This window comes from Pecten maximus, chromosome 14, assembly GCF_902652985.1.
Source record: "Pecten maximus chromosome 14, xPecMax1.1, whole genome shotgun sequence".
Taxonomy (NCBI): domain Eukaryota; kingdom Metazoa; phylum Mollusca; class Bivalvia; order Pectinida; family Pectinidae; genus Pecten; species Pecten maximus.
Window position 1 is genome coordinate 20,942,386 of NC_047028.1, and position 22,681 is coordinate 20,965,066.

At 34.4% G+C, this 22,681-nt stretch overlaps 1 protein-coding gene across 2 annotated transcripts in view; it reads right to left on the reverse strand.

The window, feature by feature from the left end:
- Positions 1 to 22,681, reverse strand: part of LOC117342339 (protein Wnt-11b-2-like) — a 60,063-nt gene that overhangs the window by 21,249 nt on the left and 16,133 nt on the right. The window contains exon 4 of one of the 2 annotated variants that reach the window (XM_033904480.1): positions 22,391 to 22,672. In XM_033904480.1, coding sequence (XP_033760371.1) covers positions 22,391 to 22,473 — 83 coding nt within the window. In that variant the 5' untranslated portion in view covers positions 22,474 to 22,672. Of the gene's footprint in view, positions 1 to 22,390; positions 22,673 to 22,681 lie in introns of those variants that run through there. The other variant, XM_033904479.1, reaches the window with a different exon arrangement.

The following is a 22,681-nucleotide window of genomic DNA, read 5'->3' on the forward strand; positions in this document are numbered from 1 at the left end:
GTCAACTGTGTTCCTCCTTGTTAGAGGTCAAAAGAAACAATTGCATGATGTATGCGAGGAATGTTTGAGGTTTACGAGAGTTCTGTAAGAAGATAGAACTTTGCACGATAACTCTAGCGTAAATGACATTTTTAGTGCCGAGCAAATTTCTAAATAGATTAGGTGTTAGCCTAAGTATTGGTAGCGTTCGAGTAAACAGGTTTCTCCTAACACCTGTTAGCGGCACCCTACTCCCTCTGAACGGATGTAGGACACGTTTTCTCCAACAATAGACTCAAATACACCAAAATATCCCTCCGACTCAACATCAATTATAACGACACAATCTCACCTTGGCACCACTTCAAGGTCACGCAAAAGACATGCGAGTTTACACATTGAAAACTATTAGACTTATTACAGTAGTAACTTTCTGGTCTAACATCACAACTATGGTCGTACGGCGGTGATGCCCATTGTCGATGAGGTTAATACAGGGCTTTTGTATAGTAGTAATAGGCTGATTCATCACACGGTAAAATGAAGACGCAATACGTCTACCAGATGTGTCCAGTGGATACTGGATGTGGTCATTGATAATGATATTACAAAATAATTTTTTTTGGACAGGTAAAACTTAAATATTCTTACGCTACGATGAATACCGACAATGATGATGCAAAACAAAGAAAATTAGTGACTTCATTGAACACGTCCTCGAAACATTGGGCAAGGCATTTCAACTTTTGTTACGCTTTAATCTAAACTATTCGTTCCTCCCTTATTTATATATTCAGTATATTGCTTTTCTCGATATCATAGGATTCCTTGTAAATGTAACTAATGGTGGAACTGATGAAACTCCGTCATAAATAATCATTAATTGGCATCATCACTATATCGTCCTCGATAGCAAGTTTCTACCTGTTGCTCAATTTGCGAATTGAATACATCAAAATAGTCTATGGTCATTTTTATATCAAAATGTTCTGCCGTTACCAATTGAATACTGACGCACGGGAACAAAAAAGGAGAAACATCTTGGTAATTTATGATATTGCTAAGTAGGTGCAGTTAAATGGAATCGGTTTGAAGTCATGTTTCCACTATAAACCACATGGGTTTGTACTGACATTGATGGGTAATCCGATCGTTTTTCTTTGTCTAAAGAAATATTTGGGGGTTTAACGCAGAGCGTTTTATATCCTATATTTGATTTATTGTGAACATACATCAAAGCTTAGTTAAACAGCAGTATTTTAGGCTGTAGAATGTATCTTTAAAATAAACAAAAACATTTTGCATAAAGTACACATAACCGCGAATATTTATGTTTCAAGCACAAATGAACTGCAATGAACAATGTATTTCTGGGTACCGATGGAGCAACCATGAAAACATACGCCGGAACAGGAACAGGAAATAGTGAGTTAACGGTTTGTTTGGTGGGTTTTTTTTGGGTTTTTTTTTGGGGGTTTTTTTTTTTCTAGCTTGTGTTTTCTTGGCAACGGAACTCAATTTGATTGACCCACTGAAAATATTGCTGAATTCTGCTATTTGCGCATTCGGTTATCTTTCTGTTCGTCACGGTTGCTACCATCTTTAATTTAAATGAAATTGTTTGCGCTTTAACAGACCTCACTTACATAGTATGTGGTATACAATTACACCACGGCTGGTATACTTCTAATACAAATCTTACAATTTCTTATATTACCGGAAAACATTGCTATGGTCAAACAATCCTCAGAAAATTGCAAAAAAACTATTTTTTTCGTAATATTTTGACGTAATATTCCGTTTTTATCAAGAAAAGTGAAAAAAAGGCTACCCTCCTAAATATTTGCCTCAACTAAATTATCACACATACACCACATCATCAAAGGAGAAAACCTTTTGAACGGCAAAATGCGTTTAATCAAATGATGTAGTGTTTGTTTGTTTTTGCTGATTTGGTTCGTTTGGTGCCGTCATAATATACAGGTCACATGATAAGTGTAAAGGAGTATGGTTGCAACAGATAAAATATGTATACATTATCAGCCAAATTAAAGATTTCGCCTCCCTTGTATGTAGGCAAAAAATGATTCTAAATTGGTCGCGATATATATCGCCTCTTACAAACATATCACGCAAATTACCCCGGACCATTCAGATCTACTGACCAAGTGTGGTCTTATTTTTATAGAAGATAAGGAAACATTTTAAAATAATACATAACAGCAAGTGATTAACATACCGTAACGTCAAATTCCATGGACAAATTTGGGGAAAACATATCCATAGACAGGAAATGAGGAGACACCAACACAGACGGAAACATAACAATAGGAACTGAGGAGACACCGAAACAGACGGAAACATGATAATACAAACTGAGGAGACACCAAAACAGAAGGAAACATAACAATACAAACTGAGGAGACACCAAAACAGACGGAAACATAACAATAGGAACTGAGGAAACACCAAAACAGAAGGAAACATAATAATACAAACTGAGGAGACACCAAAACAGACGGAAACATAATAATACAAACTGAGGAAACACCAAAACAGAAGGAAACATAATAATACAAACTGAGGAGACACCAAAACAGACGGAAACATAATAATACAAACTGAGGAGACACCAACACAGACGGAAACATATCAATAGGAACTGAGGAGACACCAACACAGACGGAAACATGATAATACAAACTGAGGAGACACCAAAACAGAAGGAAACATAACAATACAAACTGAGGAGACAAAACAGACGGAAACATAACAATAGGAACTGAGGAGACACCAACACAGACGGAAACATAACAATAGGAACTGAGGAGACACCAACACAGACGGAAACATAACAATAGGAACTGATGAGACACCAAAACAGACGGAAACATAATAATACAAACTGAGGAGACACCAACACAGACGGAAACATAACAATACAAACTGAGAAGACACCAACACAGACGGAAACATAATAATACAAACTGAGGAGACACCAAAACAGACGGAAACATAATAATACAAACTGAGGAGACACCAAAACAGAAGGAAACATAACAATACAAACTGAGGAGACAAAACAGACGGAAACATAATAATACAAACTGAGGAGACACCAACACAGACGGAAAACTAACAATAGGAACTGAGGAGACACCAACACAGACGGAAACACAATAGGAACTGAGGAGACACCAAAACAGACGGAAACACGACAATAGGAACTGAGGAGACACCAAAACAGACGGAAACACGACAATAGGAACTGAGGAGACACCAAAACAGACGGAAACACGACGATAGGAACTGAGGAGACACCAAAACAGACGGAAACACGACGATAGGAACTGAGGAGACAACAAAACAGACGGAAACACGACGATAGGAACTGAGGAGACAACAAAATAGACGGAAACACGACGATAGGAACTGAGGAGACACCAAAACAGACGGAAACACGACGATAGGAATTGAGGAGACACCAACACAGACGGAAACACGACGATAGGAACTGATGAGACACCAACACAGACGGAAACATAACAATAGGAACTGAGGAGACACCAACACAGACGGAAACATAACAATAGGAACTGATGAGACACCAAAACAGACGGAAACATAATAATACAAACTGAGGAAACACCAACACAGACGGAAACATAATAATACAAACTGAGGAGACACCAACACAGACGGAAACATGATAATACAAACTGAGGAGACACCAAAACAGAAGGAAACATAACAATACAAACTGAGGAGACAAAACAGACGGAAACATAACAATAGAAACTGAGGAGACACCAACACAGACGGAAACATAACAATGTGAACTGAGGAGACACCAAAACAGACGGAAACACGACGATAGGAACTGAGGAGACACCAAAACAGACGGGAAAGCAACAATAGGAACTGAAGAGACAACAAAACTGACGGAAAAGCAACAATAGGAACTGAGGAGACAACAAAACAGATGGAAATACAACAATAGGAATTGAAGAGACACCAAAACAGACGGAAAAGCAACAATAGGAACTGAGGAGACATCAAAACAGATGGAAATACAACAATAGGAATTGAGGAGACACCAAACCAGACGGAAACACGACGATAGGAACTGAGGAGACACCAACACAGACGGAAAAGCACGACGATAGGAACTGAGGAGACACCAAAACAGACGGGAAAAGCAACAATAGGAACTGAGGAGACACCAAAACAGACGGAAAGCAACAATAGGAATTGAGGAGACACCAAAACAGACGGAAACACGACGAAAGGAACTGAGGAGACACCAAAACAGACGGAAACACAACCAATAGAAATCTATAGGTAATACCGAAAACAAGAGGGGAAACAGCAGCAGCTGAAGAAACACCGTAATAGGGAATTCAACATTGGGGATTAAAACGAATGTATACAACAACAGCAGGAAGGATGTGATGTTCCCTGAACATGGCAAAGATAAAGCACATACAAGATAAAATAAACGTTATTCTGCTAGTAATATTATCTTAGAGCTTTCCCCGCATCTCATTCTATGTTCACCGCTAATTACAGAAACGCTGGTTTTCTGAAGTCAGTTTGATTTATAAAAGAGCTGGTGTAGAGTTATAACTGTTGTTCCCTCGCACTCTGAGAGATTGGTCCCGCATTTTCACACACACAACCTAATTCTATTTCAGCGTAGATTAATTAAGTCAATAATAACAGCTCTTTTTTTACGTTTTCTTAATAAGAAGAGCCTACTTGTTATACTGAAACTGACTACACTACAGAGACGTTTGTTTTCTGGGTTTTTTCTTAGTGATATGTTTTAAGTACAAGTCATGTCGAAATACGAATAGATACAGTGACAAGGAAACATGGCCTGTTATCAATATCCTATGTTTCACAAGGCATGGTGTTAATGAATACACATACTGACATAACGTGACGTAGACACCATGCAAACACGGCAGTGCTTTCCCGGACCCCTACGTACTCGAGAAACATTAACCACATCAGGAGCAAGCGATTTATAACGACTGACGATCTGGTGGCTAGCCCGATCCTACAACATGAAGATGTGTTTAATACCGACACATTACATAGTTGGTACGTTTGAGCAGGAAAGATAAGCTGCATGGACAGACGCTCGCGTGGCGCGATATAAAGGCGCGGGAATGATGTACGGGCCTAGACTGTGCAGCTGTTGCGCGCCAACTTTTCGTTTCTTTTTGAAGACGTAAAGTATGATTTTTATTTGCATGATGTGTGCCTAAGGTTATATGTTTTTATTCTGTTTTATGTTCGGTGTGAGATTTTGAGGCCGTGTAGCCAGAGACGTGTACTATGCACGACACGAACATGTGTCGGAGAAGTTCTCATCTTCTTCTGAATACAGCCCTACAATTACATATCACAGAACTGGAACAAGTCCGCAACAAACACGACAGATCAGATAGAGAAGTGCATCACCTCTGCCTCTACATGTAGGTTTGAATGTCGTATCTTAATAACCTTAATATATGGAAATAAAAACAAGATCGGATCGAATTACTCTCGCAATTGCTGCAATTCAATATATAATTCACAGGGTTGTAATACAAATTAGACCCAATAAGAAAAAAGCCAAGCTGAAATATTCACATGTTAACAAACCCTTATTCCTATACATATACATAAAACGAGGACAAAATTCGCAAACAAACATATATACATGCATTCAATAAAATACAAAGCTGTGTTTTCTAGAAGGATAGATGTCATCTGCTTCGTCGACTAGCACCGCCATGCCTTTAAATCCAAGTCAAACGCAACAAAGAATACCGACATAATAACGAAACCATAATCAAAACTGAAAACAGATCGAACGAGGACAAAAAAGTTGTTTTTTTTGGAGATCTCTGAAAAAAATCAAGGAAAAGAAAATAAGACAAAGTGTTCCAGAAAATTAAGCGCCTTCTGCTTCATTGACGACACCCTGTGCCGGATGCCGATTATGTCACATTCTCAAGATAAGAATTAGGGTGGTGACAATGGAACTATTAGAGGAACCCAAGAACACCGGACACAAACATATATCATATCTTAAAAGGTAGGCGCATATTTTTTCCGAAAAGATCATATGTATCATACAACATTAAAATAGTAATAGTCAAACTAAGTGGTAAGCTGTCCATATAAGTAAAGATTAGAGCTAGTGTCGAGTTAAAATATAATGATGATAATAATTATGCATTAAAAGTAATTACATATCATCAAATCATAACAATATGGCCGTCTCAAGGCGGTTAACAAACTCATTTTCTTGATTTATAGTGCCTTAAGCAGCCAGCCAATATCCTTTCAAACTCCTTGGAAAGCATGAAGCCGGAGCTGCCATTTTGGCGCTAATGACTTACATACGACACTTCTTGCACTACACTAATAAAGAACACCCAAAGCTTATTTTAATTTATTCAAGTAAAATGCAATGATTCGTTACATATCATAACACTATGATAATATGTTAAAACAAAGGTAAACTTAAAACAACCTGTCAGGAGGAATTTGAACTTAATGACTAGTTTCATGAATTAAAATACCTTCTCGTGAATGACTTGTCATAGGAAATCATAATAACAAAATCAAAATGTTAAGGAAAAATCAAAACTATTTGTCACATTAACGACCCGCATTATGAAATAAATAACTCAATCACTAAAATTAAATGCGCAATAAAAAGTCAAATCTCACCAGGTCATGAATCATTTTGATGAGGACAAACCAAATTGACACCTTGTAACAATTGTTGTGCATATGTTACTTAATGAATTCATCACATGATTTTATTATTTGGCATTCAACTGATTTCTTGTTAAATGAACTCAATAACAAATATACAAACAGAAAGCATGTGATATGGTAGCGTTTAACCCCAGCCTTGTATTAGGCCCCGGTACAGTGCCTAAATTGAGGAAAACTTATACTGTGTATTGTCAGTATTTTCCTATGCAAAAGGTAAAATCATTATTGACACCGGAAAGAAGGTCTTACAAAGACTGCATAATGACTTTTTGTGTTGATAATAGTGTTGTTAAGTGAATATTCGTCTTGTTCAGAGACTTATGTCGTTTATAAAATTTTGTGATAACAAAAACGAGACTTTTCCATCACATTACTTCCTCCACTTTATTCACACGAGGATAATGTTATTTATGTCGAACAAATTATTTGAATTGTTTTTTCTTCATATCGTAATTACATTTGACAAATCATTTCATTACATTTAACAAGATTTCGATATTGTATAGTGTATATCAATTTTTATTGTATAATGCTTTGTACCGTAGAACTATATTATTCAAGTTCTGATGGAGGTTATATTAAATATATTAAATATTAATTCTGATTATGAATTACATCATTAGATGTTAACTACAAAGGAAAATATTTCACACAAAAAAATATTTTTAGTGCAAACCTATTAAAATATTTTAAGCATTTAATTACTAGTTATTTAAAAATATCAAGAAATTAATTTACTTATCTTTTGAAAATCAGGTGCCTTTGACAGGTAATTCTTATCATAATAAGCCTTTCTATTTTTATCATTTTCTTTTAATGCGTAATTCCTACCGTTTTCTTCTGTGCCTCCATCAACTACAGAAGACAATATCAAATAGACTTTACAATATATAAATAAATATATAATAAAGTATGTAATTAAAGTGAAACACTCCCTCGGGTATTGATTAATGCATATATTGCAGTCCATTACAACAAATGCGTGCCTAGTAAGATTATTAATACAAGTCCTCCGAAGGCATGTCAGGTATTTTTAAATGCATACTATTATGTTAATATCGCTTTAATTTACCTTGCCACCTGTGCTGTTACAATTAACAATGTAGTTAAGTCTTACAGTATATCCTCATGACTGTCCTGTGTGAAGACTTATTTATCAACTAGATACGTATATTTAGATGTATGAAAAGTCAATGATTTGTTATAAGGGAAGTAGATATAATTATTAAATGAGAAATGAAAAAAAAGAGGAGACAATGGAGGAAGAACGCACAAAGAATTGGTTTGTTCATCGTATCACGACCCTTGATCCAAGAATGTGTTTTAAAGTCTAATTCATTTTGTGATATTCATATATTCGACAGAAAAGACGATCGACATTTCCTTATACGAATGAATGAAATATTCTGATAAATGAAGAAAGTATCTATCGTTTATTGTTATCCCCTCGCGACGAGTCGGCGAGGATTAGAAGTAGTTCATGTATATTTCGTGTGGGATTTATTTTCGCGTTAATACGCTGGAAGGGTCAATCGCGATTATTTGTAATAAATAACACCTTTGAATGGCTGCTAAGCTTTTGATTACCGATATATATATATATTAGCCTTGCGGGGTCCATGACTCTAAAACGTATGATCTTGAATTTAAAGTCACATCTAAATCAATGCTCGCGAAATAATGTATGCGCGAATATCTGAAGGGGTAAATTTGCAAAATTAACTATTTGCGAAATCTCTGTGTTGTCTAGTAGTTTGTTCGTTAGTTAGTTAGTTAGTTAGTTAGTTAGTTAGTTAGTCACTGGATTATCGCCTACATGACTCTGCCCATTGCCAGGTTTCATCTCAGCGACTACAGTCGGTGTTCTGTGAGCGAAGGGATATAGGGATAGGCTTGGGCGTGGTTACGATTGTGTTCTACCCACTTCATTAACGACCAATTTTCCTAAATTTCATTCACTTACAATCATTACCTCCTGCACGAGTTAGCGTTGTGTCAGAAATGAGGTCACTGATACTATGAATAGATTCGCCACGTCCTCACTCTATCCACTTCCATTAATGGTCCAACTGTCCTGAAACTTCATGTACTTTCTTATAGCTAACATTTTAAACTCGAGTTTGCATTTCAACCACCTGGGCTCAAAATAAAGGTCATTGTTACTATAAGTTGATGTTTGACATCCTCACACTACGGACTTGAATTAGTAAATTTATGACTACGAACTCTTGAATTATCCGATTTGAGGTCACTTTTACAATAAACATATTTTCGTCATGTGTCATGTTTTTGTCAAATTACAAAGGAGGACAATATATCGGGGAACGAGTTCTATCATGTATTTTATATATCTTTCGACAATAGGGGAATGTTGTTAAATTTCGTTGTAAACATGTCTATAAGTAATTATTATATTTCATTGTTTACGCGATATATATAAATATTTAGATGTTAATAATGACAAAATGACAGAAGGAAACATATTGCACGGCGGAAACTCAAGCAAAGTCTCCTTAAAGAAATGACGATAAAGTGTCACCAAACCAAGCTCACGACGATACCAAGACTGAGCCTGTGAAAGGCGAAAGGAATAAGGACCCCTCAGCACCCCGAAAATAGTTCCTCTACACAAAAGGTATCGTCACAATCTTCAATATCAAACTATAATTATTAGTATAATGTATATGTTTTGCATGCTTTAATAAACAAACGTGATCGTATCACCGAAATGTATGTTAACTGAGCCGAATTGATGCTATATTTATATCCGATAGTAAGATAATATAATTTTTCAGCCCCTCAAAAAGAAGTATGAAACTACATCTTGCTGTGACAAATGGCATTTAGTAACCTACTAACTCTAACCTACTTACACAAATAAATCATTTCAAAATCTGCATACCACGCGTTTTGTCATATCTGATTATCTAAAAAGAAATTTAAATTGAGTCATACCCAAATCGTCCGTTTATCTCTTACTTTAATATGTAAACAAGTCTTCCTGAACGCTCTTGATCAACATCACATCGTCGCGACCTATAGGAATATTAGATTAAGTTTAGAATTTATCCAAAAATCTTCGTTCATACAGCAATCAAGCGCGCTATCCAGCGATTATCACTAAGGCTATAAAATCATTTCCATGAAAATACAGCCAAGTCGATTCACCTTTAATACCACGACACTAAGATAGCATCGCTACTATATGACTGTACTTAGGCATGGGAAAATCTTTTTTTCTGTGTACAAGGAGGAAACTTCAATGAATTGGTTTACACTGGCGACAATTAGGATGGCTGTCGAGGCGAGTACCTGACTTATCATCAACCCGTTACACCTGGTGGACAACAGGGAATGTACCATCAACTTAACAATACCATATTTATTCTTAAATTCTTCAAATCATTGCTTACTTAATGCCCCTGTTAATTCATCATATCCACTTATTTACATCTAATAACATATTTAAGATCACTCTAATTGAATGTAGTAAATTAACACAATTTATTTGTTTAATTATTTGAATAAAATAAATGAAAATCAGTCATGTATCTCGTTCTCTTAATATATTTATGTTTAAATTCAAATTTTGCGTCTCGTTCGTTCTTGTTTTTTCTCACAATAGTAAAACAGTTTCTGTGACCAAACTGATAGTAGTTATAAAAATATATCGCCAAGCTATCTATGCTTTGAATTTCTTCATGCTATAAACGGGACGTGAGAAAATACCTTGTGTATCTATCCCTTGTTGTGATTCACCACCTTCATCCCACTCAGGTACTAAATAATCCCGATATCAAATACATCTGTCCCCTACTAATACTCCCGACGAGTACAATATGTTTATCATACAAATGATATAAAGTCGTCGATGTCGACTAGTTTTATGGTTCGTCATTGTGAGGGAGGAAACAGAGAGTTATGTGGTACTGAATGTCGACTGTCAATATAGTTCATCGTAAGGAAGAAGAGAGAGAGTGTAATCTACAATAGGCTACGTACAAGATGTAGTCGTTAGCACCGCCGGAATCCGCGCTGTTACTCAATAAGTGTAGTTAATCATAGCTTATTAAACAATATTTCATCGCCAGGGAAAATGAAAAGTATATGATTCTTCATTGGTGTTTATTCGTTCTTAAATGATTTGTACAAAAACACAAGATATTGGCACTTTTAAAAATAAATTGAGAGTTTGGTATAGTGGAGACAAGTCATGAATAAAACTGCATCCTTCTGCCGTTTTGTCCTTCAATGATTCGTCGGTGATACTAAGACCTAAAGCTGAAGCTTTAAACATACTGGTATGATGAAAAAATCTGGAACAAATAATGATATTAACGCGGATTAACATGTCCTCATTCTTAACAATAGGGTCTGCGTTAACAGCTGAAAAGACGTTTTTGCTGATTGGATTAAGCAAAAAGGTCCATCCTATTATAATGATAATAAGATTTATTCATGGCCAAATATACTTTCATTGCAGAATAACAAAAGAAAACAAAATTAAAACCATGAAGGGATAGTGGAAGACCTTTAAAAGAATGGTGTTTGGTTAAGAAAGTGTCTTTTTAAATATCATGTAGATTCATAATTAGTTCATGCTATAACGAGTAATGTTAATATACTTAAATATGAATATGGAAGCAATCCACGTCCCCCTTGGTACCAAGGATGTTCGTGTTCATCCTAATGATTTCATTAACCAAATTGATTATGTATTAGGGTGAGAGTGGAGCTAGGTACGTGCAAACAGATCAGTTATTTTGTCATATGATCTAGAAAAGGGATGAAACGATTCAATAAAATATGCAAACAGGTGTTTTATCAATAAAAAGCCAACCTCGTTTGAAAATAAACGTAGTGTATTGATATTGAAGTCTTCCATCAGTTACGTCCATGATAAAGGCCTTGTAATGAGTTTAATGAGATAATATTTGAATGTTACAACGATCAAAGTCAGCAGTGTGATGTTTTATTTTATGACATACAGCTACATTAAATCTAATGAAGCCAATGGCAGAGTAGATAAAAAGGTAGCTTTATATGACATATACTTATTTATTAATGCATTACCTCGTACACTGATGGGATGTTTGATTAATTGATCTTAGGTGAAGTTAAGCGTCTGTTCCTTTGCTGTGATCCCTTCTCATTCAATTACTATATTTTTAGATGTAAGACTCACCAAATCTGTATTAAATGAGTGTGACAATGAGATAGATAATCTATCAAATCCGCGCGCTGTTATGCAATGTTTAACATTATTTTTATTGATAGGTAACACGTGCAGTCTCTCTAATTGTGACGTCACCAGGAAATTATATATGACGTCGAATAATCAAGTGTTAATGGCAAGGGAATGCATGTTTTCCTGTTTACATATTTACAGTAATGTTATATACATATGATACTACACAGTTTTTCACTCTATTTCAGAAGGTAGGAATATCACTAAATAAAATTTATAATTTAGATTGGAAGTCCAGTTTTCAACCATTCCTAACTTATTAATTTTGATTGATTAATTGATTGATTGATTGATTGATAGATATTTATATTTTGATCGTTTAGATTTATATAACCGACATTTATTTGTAAAAAAAAACCGTATTTTGCTACGTATTCTGAAATAATGAGTTAATATCTTAGCTCTATTTACTGACAGTAATACACAGTTGCAGGTGGGGGCGTATAAAAATGATTTATAACTTGACAAGTATATAAAGAATATTGATATAAAAAGGAAACGCATCTAAATCATGAATTCCAGAAATACTTAACATTGATTTAAAAGGACTACATAGGGATTGGAAATGATTTAGTGGATATGAGTATGAAACACTTTCAACTGCCAATCAAGAAAAGAATAAAAGCATGTTAGGTATTGGCATTGTAACACCTGTTTAGTGCATTAGTAATAGTAGTTTATTAGTAAATAAATAGTTATTAATACCTATTTTACGACATCATAGGGATTAAATGAATAATTGTGGGGTAATATTAGGGATTCTAAGTAGACAAAGATATCAGAATATATTACATCAGTAATATTCAGAAGGGTACGATGAAGTTAAATTATAAATGAATATTCAAGGTACAAGATAATATTTAAGTGGTAAATATTATATTATTTGGAAAATCAAAATGCAATTAAGTAATTTCGGATTACAATAGATGATGAAATAATGAAATAAATACTGTGTGGTAAAGCAGGGAAATGATCGATTAAACTACTATTATGTGTTGTTTGTTTGATATCTTGAAATCTCCATGGTATCTCATTTTATTTAACTTTAAATATGTTCATGGAACCTACTTTATTTCGAACTTAAACATCCTCATAAAGCATCGTTTGACTCACCCTTAATATACTCATAGAACCTGTTTCAACTCGGCTGAATAGAATCTCCCTTTACTCGAATTTGAAAATTTTTGAAAAAAAAACTTGTTTTATGCTACCTTTATAATCCCATAAGACCTTTTAACTCAGCTTTCTAACAATTCCTCCTTTTAATCGACTGTAAAATGTCTATGGTACTTCCTTTTACACTACTCTAAAAGCATTGCTTGCTATACTTATTCCTGGATAAGCACTGGCGAACTTATTTCAACATCTGAAATTAATTAAACGATTCAGTAAAATTAATTTAGATATTTGTCACTGTTCATAAGATAAATTGTCGGTTTATGGTTACCTAATTTGCCGGAGTACTTTTCCGTTCGCGTTGAGATAGTGTTAATCAAAAGAAGATTCGGCGGTTGTCGAGATAGAGGCAGGGGCATATGCGTCAATACCGACAAGGGTTATAAATTGTTGGCCCGGCCTTCTGATATCTCCCAACTGTAAACCCGCGTAAACTGTACAATACCTGTACATTATGGACGAATTAAAACTACTCACACAATATTGTCTCTGTAGACTTTATTACACTTTTATAATTACCAACACACCAATTATTTGCCAATCGTCTTCCTTGAGTAAAGTTAATATTCTCCGGGTAGTAAATTTCCTGTAAAACTCAGACTAGTTCCAGTTTAAACATCTGACTGGCTCCAATTCTTGCTATAAATTCTTGTCTCAGAATACCAAAGCCTCGGAGTGGTTCTTCGAGGATTGTCGTGTCTACAAAGTCATATATATTAACATTCTTTGTCACAACGCACTACTTTTCTCATGACCTTCCAACACAACATCGCTATTACTTCCTTCCCTTATGACCTCGACAAATTAAAAAGTGATGTATATATAGATAATACGATTTAAGCTGATGTATACCTAATGAACTTTCAATAATTGAATATCTTATCTATGTTTGGTACATTTCTTTGATATTTACTTTTGCATTTTGACCAGTAGTGATATAACGAAAAGTTCGTTCGTACTCTTATATAAAATATATTATCATTATTGTTTTTGTGTAGTATATGCGTTACAATACATTGAACATGATCGCTCCAAATGGTTTACTGATATCAACTTCGCATATTTTATATACTCTGTCATTGTTTCGTCAGTTGTAAATCAACCATTGTTACTTATCTGTCATTAATTATAAACTTACTATTGTTTCGATATTTGTAAAATTACCATTGTATCATCATTAATTCATTCATCATTATTTATAAGTTTACTATTGTTAAGCTAATTATAATTGTACCGTTCCGTCAATTGTAGATTTGCCATTGTTTTGTTAATTATATAATTAGCCGTTTCGTAAATTGTTAATTTACTATTGCAATTTGCCATTAACGTTAGGCATAAATTCATCGTTTCGTCGATTGTTTTGCAATTGATTTGTTAATTACAAAATTGACCGTTGCAGCAATTACCAATTTATCACTGTTTCGATTATTATAAATTTACTGTTTCAAAAATTGTTAATTTGACATCGTTTCGTAACTTGTTAATTCACATTTCGTGAATAGTAAGTAAATTTGTCATTATCTTGTTATATATGAATTTAAAGTTTCGTAAATTTTAAATTCACCATTGTTTCCGACATTGACTTGCGAATCTACATTCGTCCGCCTCTAATAACTCGTAACATATAGACACAAGTAGATAAGGTAAAGTTTTACAAATTACTTACATCAAATAATTCTGCAGATCAATCAGACGTCAAGTGGTTTAAACTATAATAGGAAAAGTGACAATGCAAACAGACGTTTAGTACATTATTAAAGACACTCTGTGATACCACCAGCGTGACAGCTATAGCTGTCTTTTGTTAAGAAGTAACGATTACAATGTCTCGATGTAGGGTTCGTTAGATGTTTTTGACATACGTTAAAAAGTAACATATCCTGCCGTCCTTCTAACAATTCAATTAGATAATAACCGAGATTCGTGCTGATGTGTGCCTTACGATAACAATATGCTGTCTTTATCGATTGATGTGACACTAATTCTGCTGCCCCAAGGTGTGTACGGCAGGTACAGATTTAATTAAATATCATTTATCGTCAAGGTGAAAATTGCACTAGCGCTAAGAGACCACGCACCTGTAGAAAAGGCCACCGGGTCGAGCGGATAGCCACGGGTTCAACAGATCACAGATCCGATTACCCGAATCACAACAGACAGACATCGCACCTCCCCTTCGGCGGACCTCTACTCTCTAATTTGGTTTATCTAAACAATTTAGTAGATTAATTGATCAATTTGTAACTATATTCTGTGGCATTATCGTACACGTGCAAATGGCGTGCGCACTCACCGGGACTAAATAACGTGAATAAGGCGGCTCTTGATCTTTAGGGCGGAACCAAGGGGCGGAAAGGGAGGTCGTGGAGAGGGACAAACACTCCATTCACTACATACTAACAAAGACCGGTCATACAGTGATGAAAAATATTTCTATACCTATTGAACTTATTCAGCTTGCGTATATTAAATTAGATAGTTTGTGATTTCATAAAATTTAATGAGGTTATAGATGTGTCTTGTGGTGAGAAAATAATTGAATTAGTAGTGTGAAAATTGTTCACTCAGTGGACGGTAACTGATTCTAACATATGTTTTTCGTTATCTGATGATGTGTGATTGAGTCAGGTTATCTAGCAATGACGTCAGCAACTGGAAGTAGGTCTGTAATCGTTTTAATACTTCAATTTGCTGTATAATTGCAAAAGAAAGCTTCAGAGATTTTTTTAGTTTAGTTTTTGAAGAGATGCAATATTGTTTGAAGATGTACAAAGATTTTTACTGTTTTGATTCTTAAGTCTCACCGTATTCAAACCAAATATCTGGACGCTTGTCCCTTTTATAAGCTCGTCTCTTGCTATGTCGGCATGATCTTGCACCACCGAAAAAAACGTGATGGGGAGGGGGAGGGGGGGCTATCTCCTCCCCACTTATCCTCATCCTTGTCAATAACCCAAATACATTCCATTTTCAATAGTCACTGTCCCTCCCATGATAACGCGCTATTCTCGAGCAATCCATAGTATGCTTATTTACTTTTATCCAAACTTTAAAACAAACCTCGTCCCTAGAACAGCAAATTACCAACAGCCAAATCCCCTTACATTCGCTGTCAATATAGCCTTAAACTTCATATTCTCAAACAACAGTATACATCATCTACAACACCCCCAACCCATACCCCCACCCCCTCCCAATCAATTCCACTATTTCATGTTTACTATTAAGCTCGGTTCTGTCGTAGCAACAAAAAAATCAAAAACCTCCTCTTATCCAAATACGACCCCTACTAACCCCCTCACTACACCTCAGTAACTAGTTGTGTGATCTCCAAGATCGATATCTACCTGATCAGTGTAGGATCTGTAACAGTTGTAGACAGTAGGACGACACCCAGCCGTAGTTCTTGTCATCAATACTATGTCCAGAGCAAAAGAAAACCATTCACAAAATAAAACCATTCACAAAAAAACACCATTCACAAAAAACTTCATTCACAAAATCTTAAAACGATAAATAAACATCAAATCCAATGTATACCGAACATGTTCATTCAAAACACTGTCATCATGCCCTATGTCATTAAAATCAAGTCTCTAACTCTATCTACCTCGTACTGTTACCTTACAACAAGATAAACTATAATCTTCTCATTCTAATATAACAAAGTATCGTTTATGGACAGAATGCATATATGTGTCATGTTACAACTTAATTATAATATACCAACTTTCTAGATAATCTGAAACGTAGAATCAGTTTTCCCTTGGCAAACGGCCCTGCGACAATAAAAACATGTCGAGCTTCAAAACAATATTTAAAATCTGGAAGTGTGTAAACGTGAAAAGCAAAAAGGTATTACAAGGATGAATATAGCTAAATATATTGGCACTAAAGAATCTCCTAATGCCTAACGATACGGACCGTCTATACGTTAATGATCAAAGACTGTGGACTCATTGACGGTGTAAAACTGTTTCCATGCCAGGTAAAGCTAATTGTCTCGAACCTGCCTTATACACTATCAATTACAATTGGTGCATGTGCATCGTCGTGCTGAGAGTATATTATGAATTAAGTTATATAATGCACGATAGTTTTATTCTCGGGGAGATATGCTCGTTAACAAGTATTATACAACAAGCCTAGTTCAAACCATTATAGTTAATGCTGAGTGCTGTTGGTGAGACCGGCTTATATCCCAGCAGACTTTACTGCCAAACTTATCCTGTATACCGAGACATTCCAGGTCTTATAAATTAATATGTACATTACCTATTTCTTTTTCATTATCGTTTGTTTTTCACGAATTATTCTCCCCTGTAGCTAATGACCTATTTGTCGTCGTGTATTAACTATGACGGATCTACAATAGTGGGTTTCTATACATCACACCAATTGTTTGATAACAATATAAAGAGTACACTTAATAACAATAATTAATATAACTTACGTTAAGTATGTAATTGACAATATCTTACAGCATAGTTTTTTGTTTCATATTCAGGATCAGGATATTACAACCAGTGGAATTTTATTTATAGTTCAATTAAAATGTTATTCATAAAATATTGATGTTGTTTGGTTTGTTATTGTATGCGTTGATAATTACAAACTTAAATCAGTTTCATAATTCCACAAATAGAAAATGAAGTATGTATTATAAATTCCTAGTATAATTTGAAAATATGATTGATGTTGTTGATATCATCAGCGTAGTGAAACAGGTGTGTCTAGTTTCCATATAAGAAAAACTGGAAATTCATATTTGTCTTTATGTTTTTGGTGATTAAACGGGAAAAATATCACAATGAATTATTTAATATGTGTCGAAGATTAATCAGAAAAAAACATGTTAAATTATCTGTTTTATAGTGGTAAGATACAGTGATGTAAACAATACTTTATCAGGCAAATGTATAATATATACATGTATATATGATATATTAAAATATCGTCTATTCATTGTTTTAATCTCAATATAAGTACTTCATACCGAATTCACTTTTTCCATCTGGAGTTAAGTGTAGGTATACCTAGATAAACTGCATTATTAATGTCTATATTAATTTGTTTTCAAATAATCTCATATATATGATTAATATTCCATCAAAGTGTTTAAAAACAATATGTAATTTATAATAGCAGATAAAAAATATACATCGAACAAAATAATGTATGTTGGTTATAATGAGTCAAAACTACATGGAATGTGTATTCGCTTCTGTTTACTAAACTGTTCTCCAAAACACCATGCACAACTTTAAAAGACTCATTCATTTCTTTTAATCTTCCCCCTTTTAGATTAGATAATGTGGAAAGGAGAGGATATCCATACACAGACGTTTTCCCATACTTAGCAAATCAAAGTTACCTGAAGCAAATAATACCTTAATTATGCTTTTACATTTGAATTTCTCACGAGGTTTCCGAACCAGAACTTCACGTACAGTGTCTAATGATAAGCCGAAAATGCATATTGTCCAATAATTGAATTAATACAAATTTTATCGTTGGGTACCCAGACATAGACAAATTAGTAACATTATATCAATTTGGTTTTTATATGTGTACATGATATCGTCATTTATTCGGTGAAACTTCCATATCTACATGTCTATTATAAAACAATAAAGGGACATATCACTATTTAGTAGATTTTTTATTACAATCTGTTTCTATATTAAATTATACAATGTATTAATTTATCAAGATTTCGTATTACAATTTATCTAAATATATAAAAAAAAATTGTAAAATATAACAGGTAGATTTTATATAAAACGTATGTATATGTTGTATTACAAGCACTACATGTTACAGTAACATACATTAATCATAATATACTCAAATCTTATACATGTACAAAATGTATTACGGGGTGTAGATACGTTACATATTGATACCGTATACTACATTGTACATACTTTGTGACAGTGTCTATGAGGTATTGTATAAATCCCTGATCGTGATATCCGACCTCCCTTTTAGGGGTAAGTGTTGAGAATATTCGTGAGAAATCCCCTGATACCGCTGATTAACACCTAAGTCTGTCACGGTGATACCGTCACGTCTGTGGCGAGACATCGAAACAACATTTCCACGTAATAAACAGCTATACCACACTAGCACCGATACAGGCGTTTAAAAGAGTAGATACTATTACACACTTATCTAGCGGCTAAGACAGGGACAATCTCGAGCTTTCAATAACCTGTTCTCATCTGTTTTACATGACAAGTACCCGAATACACATACAAAAAACTTAGAATATACCCAATAATCCCTCAAATACACAAAACAGGTACAGAGTAAATAAACTCCGGATCAGACACATCAAACACAGTTTTAACAAACATATATACACTTCTCAAACTGATAGATCAAATACATTCGTTCTGGAATATAACAAACTGAGACTTTTGGAGATAGACGAATTCTCACACTTTTCAAACGCCCTGACCAAGAGCTGGCTAAAACGATTCTAGATGCTTGAACATAGCCAAAATTCCTTCCCTATATCCTGTTCAAGTGTGAGAGCAAACAAATTCTGACATCCTGCATAATATTTGGATAAAACAAAGCATCCTAAAATACCTTAATTAACAACAGACTTAGCGAAATTAGTATACCAAGAAAAGGTAAAATTATCTGTCAGATACCGGACCGTTATTTTACAATATAATACCAAATACCTTTATAAGATATAGTCAAAATCAGTTACATTTAAAGAGCAATTCTGAACAATTCGATAGTTTTAAGTACAGAATCTCGATTTAGTAAGAGAAGCAATGATACATTATGCCTTGTGTTTGCTCTGCCTGTGTCAGTGTTTCCAACGACTGTTCATATCACTGCTCATAAATCGCAATAGCCGAATCATATAGAGCATAGTTCAACTTCTTACATAGGCCTGTGTGGTACTATCATCGGTAGCCGTGGAGCTGTGTAAGGCCGGTAGCAGTATTTCTACCATATCGAGATTTGGACAATTACTACCTTAAATGTTCTGCAACCTAGCTGTAAACTATCTTACGTCATCGTTTAGTTTAGAGGGTCTGTAATCGAGCCCTAATAAACAGAAGAAGACAGCCCCATATCCATCATCATTAACGGAGGAATAACATTTGATATGAATCATATCTTAAGAAGATATATATCAAATACCGTTAATAAGTGTTAATTTTATTTAACGGTTCTCACAGGAGTGCACTTTGATTTTTCAGAAAGCGAAATGAATACCGGTCGGTAAGTGTATGGCTGTATAAAGTGTTATATCCCAACCTTAGCCGATATTTCATAAGAATGTTTGAATTAAAACTAACCTCTCTGCACATGTATCATGTATATTGCAAACCTTGGTTTTAATAACAAACAGCTGAATGCCCGTGATCAAAGGCATTGCCTTCTCTGTGTTGGAGTATATGTTAAAACTTCAGATGAAAAGAGTGGAGAACAAAGTATATTTCGCTGAATGCTATTAACAACAGTCCATACAGACTAGATTTATATACGCTGCATGTATATATATCATTTTATATATGTTCAGAGCTGAGGAATTGTCTACATCAAAATGTTAGGATCAGATGTAATATAATACATAGTTCGCCATTATAAACTTGTTATACTGTATGGATTATGACAAATCGGCGTACACATGTTTTATATCAAAACAGAATACTTTTAAGCTAAAACTTGACAAAGACATCTGGAGAACAAGCAATAGACTTTTACCAGCTAGTTATTCAAATTCCAGTGATTTATAACCAATATATCTAATTTGTTTGAAACAGAATTTTACAGACAAATTTATTCAGCACTTTTAATGCAGGTTGCCTATGAAATGAACTAATGAAACAAATAATGTGTGAATGTTATAAAATTTATTATTTTGTTAGTCAGAAATGTGTGCAGATTTTGCTGTAGTGTAATACATTCAATGCAATACATTGTATATTGTGTTTACACCTGTGGAATTTGTCAGACTGATAAATCAAATGACTACAGGTTGATTAAGACTTAAATAACCAGTGAAGATGTCAAACGTGTGTTTACAATAACACAGAGTCTAACGAGAAATGACGTTATCATATCGCGTAATGATACAGGTAATTATGATAAATATTTCTTCATGTAATTATTTAATTGTGAAAAAACAAAATGTATGTACAAAATGCTTCAGCTGAGTGAGTGTTAATTGATTTTAATCAAAGGTCGACTTGTCAGAGATAAAATATAATAATCATTTCAGTACATGACCCGTACAGGTTTATGACTGACATTTGTATATTGACTGTAATTAAATCATAGTTTCCGCTAGTTTGTCCGGTTGGGACGGAAGCAACAGCAAAAATTGCATGTATGCACGTACAACTGTGAATGTATTAAGTTATTTTAAACAATGTTACGTGTTCGATTTTCAATCGGAATGATTTAAATTCAGTCTATTCATATATTCAATGGGATGGTAAATTATTTCACATTTGAAATTGTAATATGTGGTAAAATGCAGTGATAAAGTCCAGTGATTCTATGACGCATGAGAACACAGGTAATGATGTTACATACCAGAATGTCATATTAATAGATATGTAGTAGTAAGCTAATTCGGTAACAATTATCATTAAACATGCAGCGAGTGATTTGAGAGAACTGTCGAACTTTTCAATAAAAGAAATTGAATTTATTTTGTAGTATTGGTTCAACAAAAACAGGCAGCGAGTGTTATGCAGATAAATTCTCTGATTTATACGATTTATGATTAATATCTATCAATATTAAATCTGAATTGTCAGTCCGCTGATCATATCGCACTACAGAAAAAACTACTCTTGTAATTAAGCTGGACAGGAAAGCTGCAGTGTTTTGAAATTATCCATATTGAGGAATAATAACTACAAATAGTATGCCTGTCTATCTTCACTGGTATATGCGAATCTTTTTACACCAATATATTTTGTTTTTCATATTAAATGCTATGTAAAAAGTGTTGTTCTCATATATTAAAATATTATATCTTTATATATGAGATTGATTTTCTAATCTCATTTCTTTATATATACATGTGTGTGTATCAATATTTATTTTATTTTTACAATAAGTTTACATTTACTAATTCTCCTGATAATGATTTAAATCGGGTTTTTTTTTCAATATATCATCATTGATTAGCAGATCGATAAAAGATCAATAGATCGATATACTCACAGCCACTTGACCGAGAGGCCACAGTCAGCCCAGACCAGTAACAGCAGTACTATGCAGTTGATCCACTGCCCCAGTATCATCATCCTGTCACGTGTCACAGCGCGGACATCAGGACGGACACAGGGAAATGTAACGTCCGATCAGACAGACACCATTGCAAAACACAAAAAACACATCTTCACAATTCAGAAAAATCGGTGTCCGGTTAAATCCCAAAATCTCCCGGCAGTATATGGATTCCTCCAGAGGGCGTTTCTCTACTTTCCTTGTTGTTGGAAAATACTGAAAATA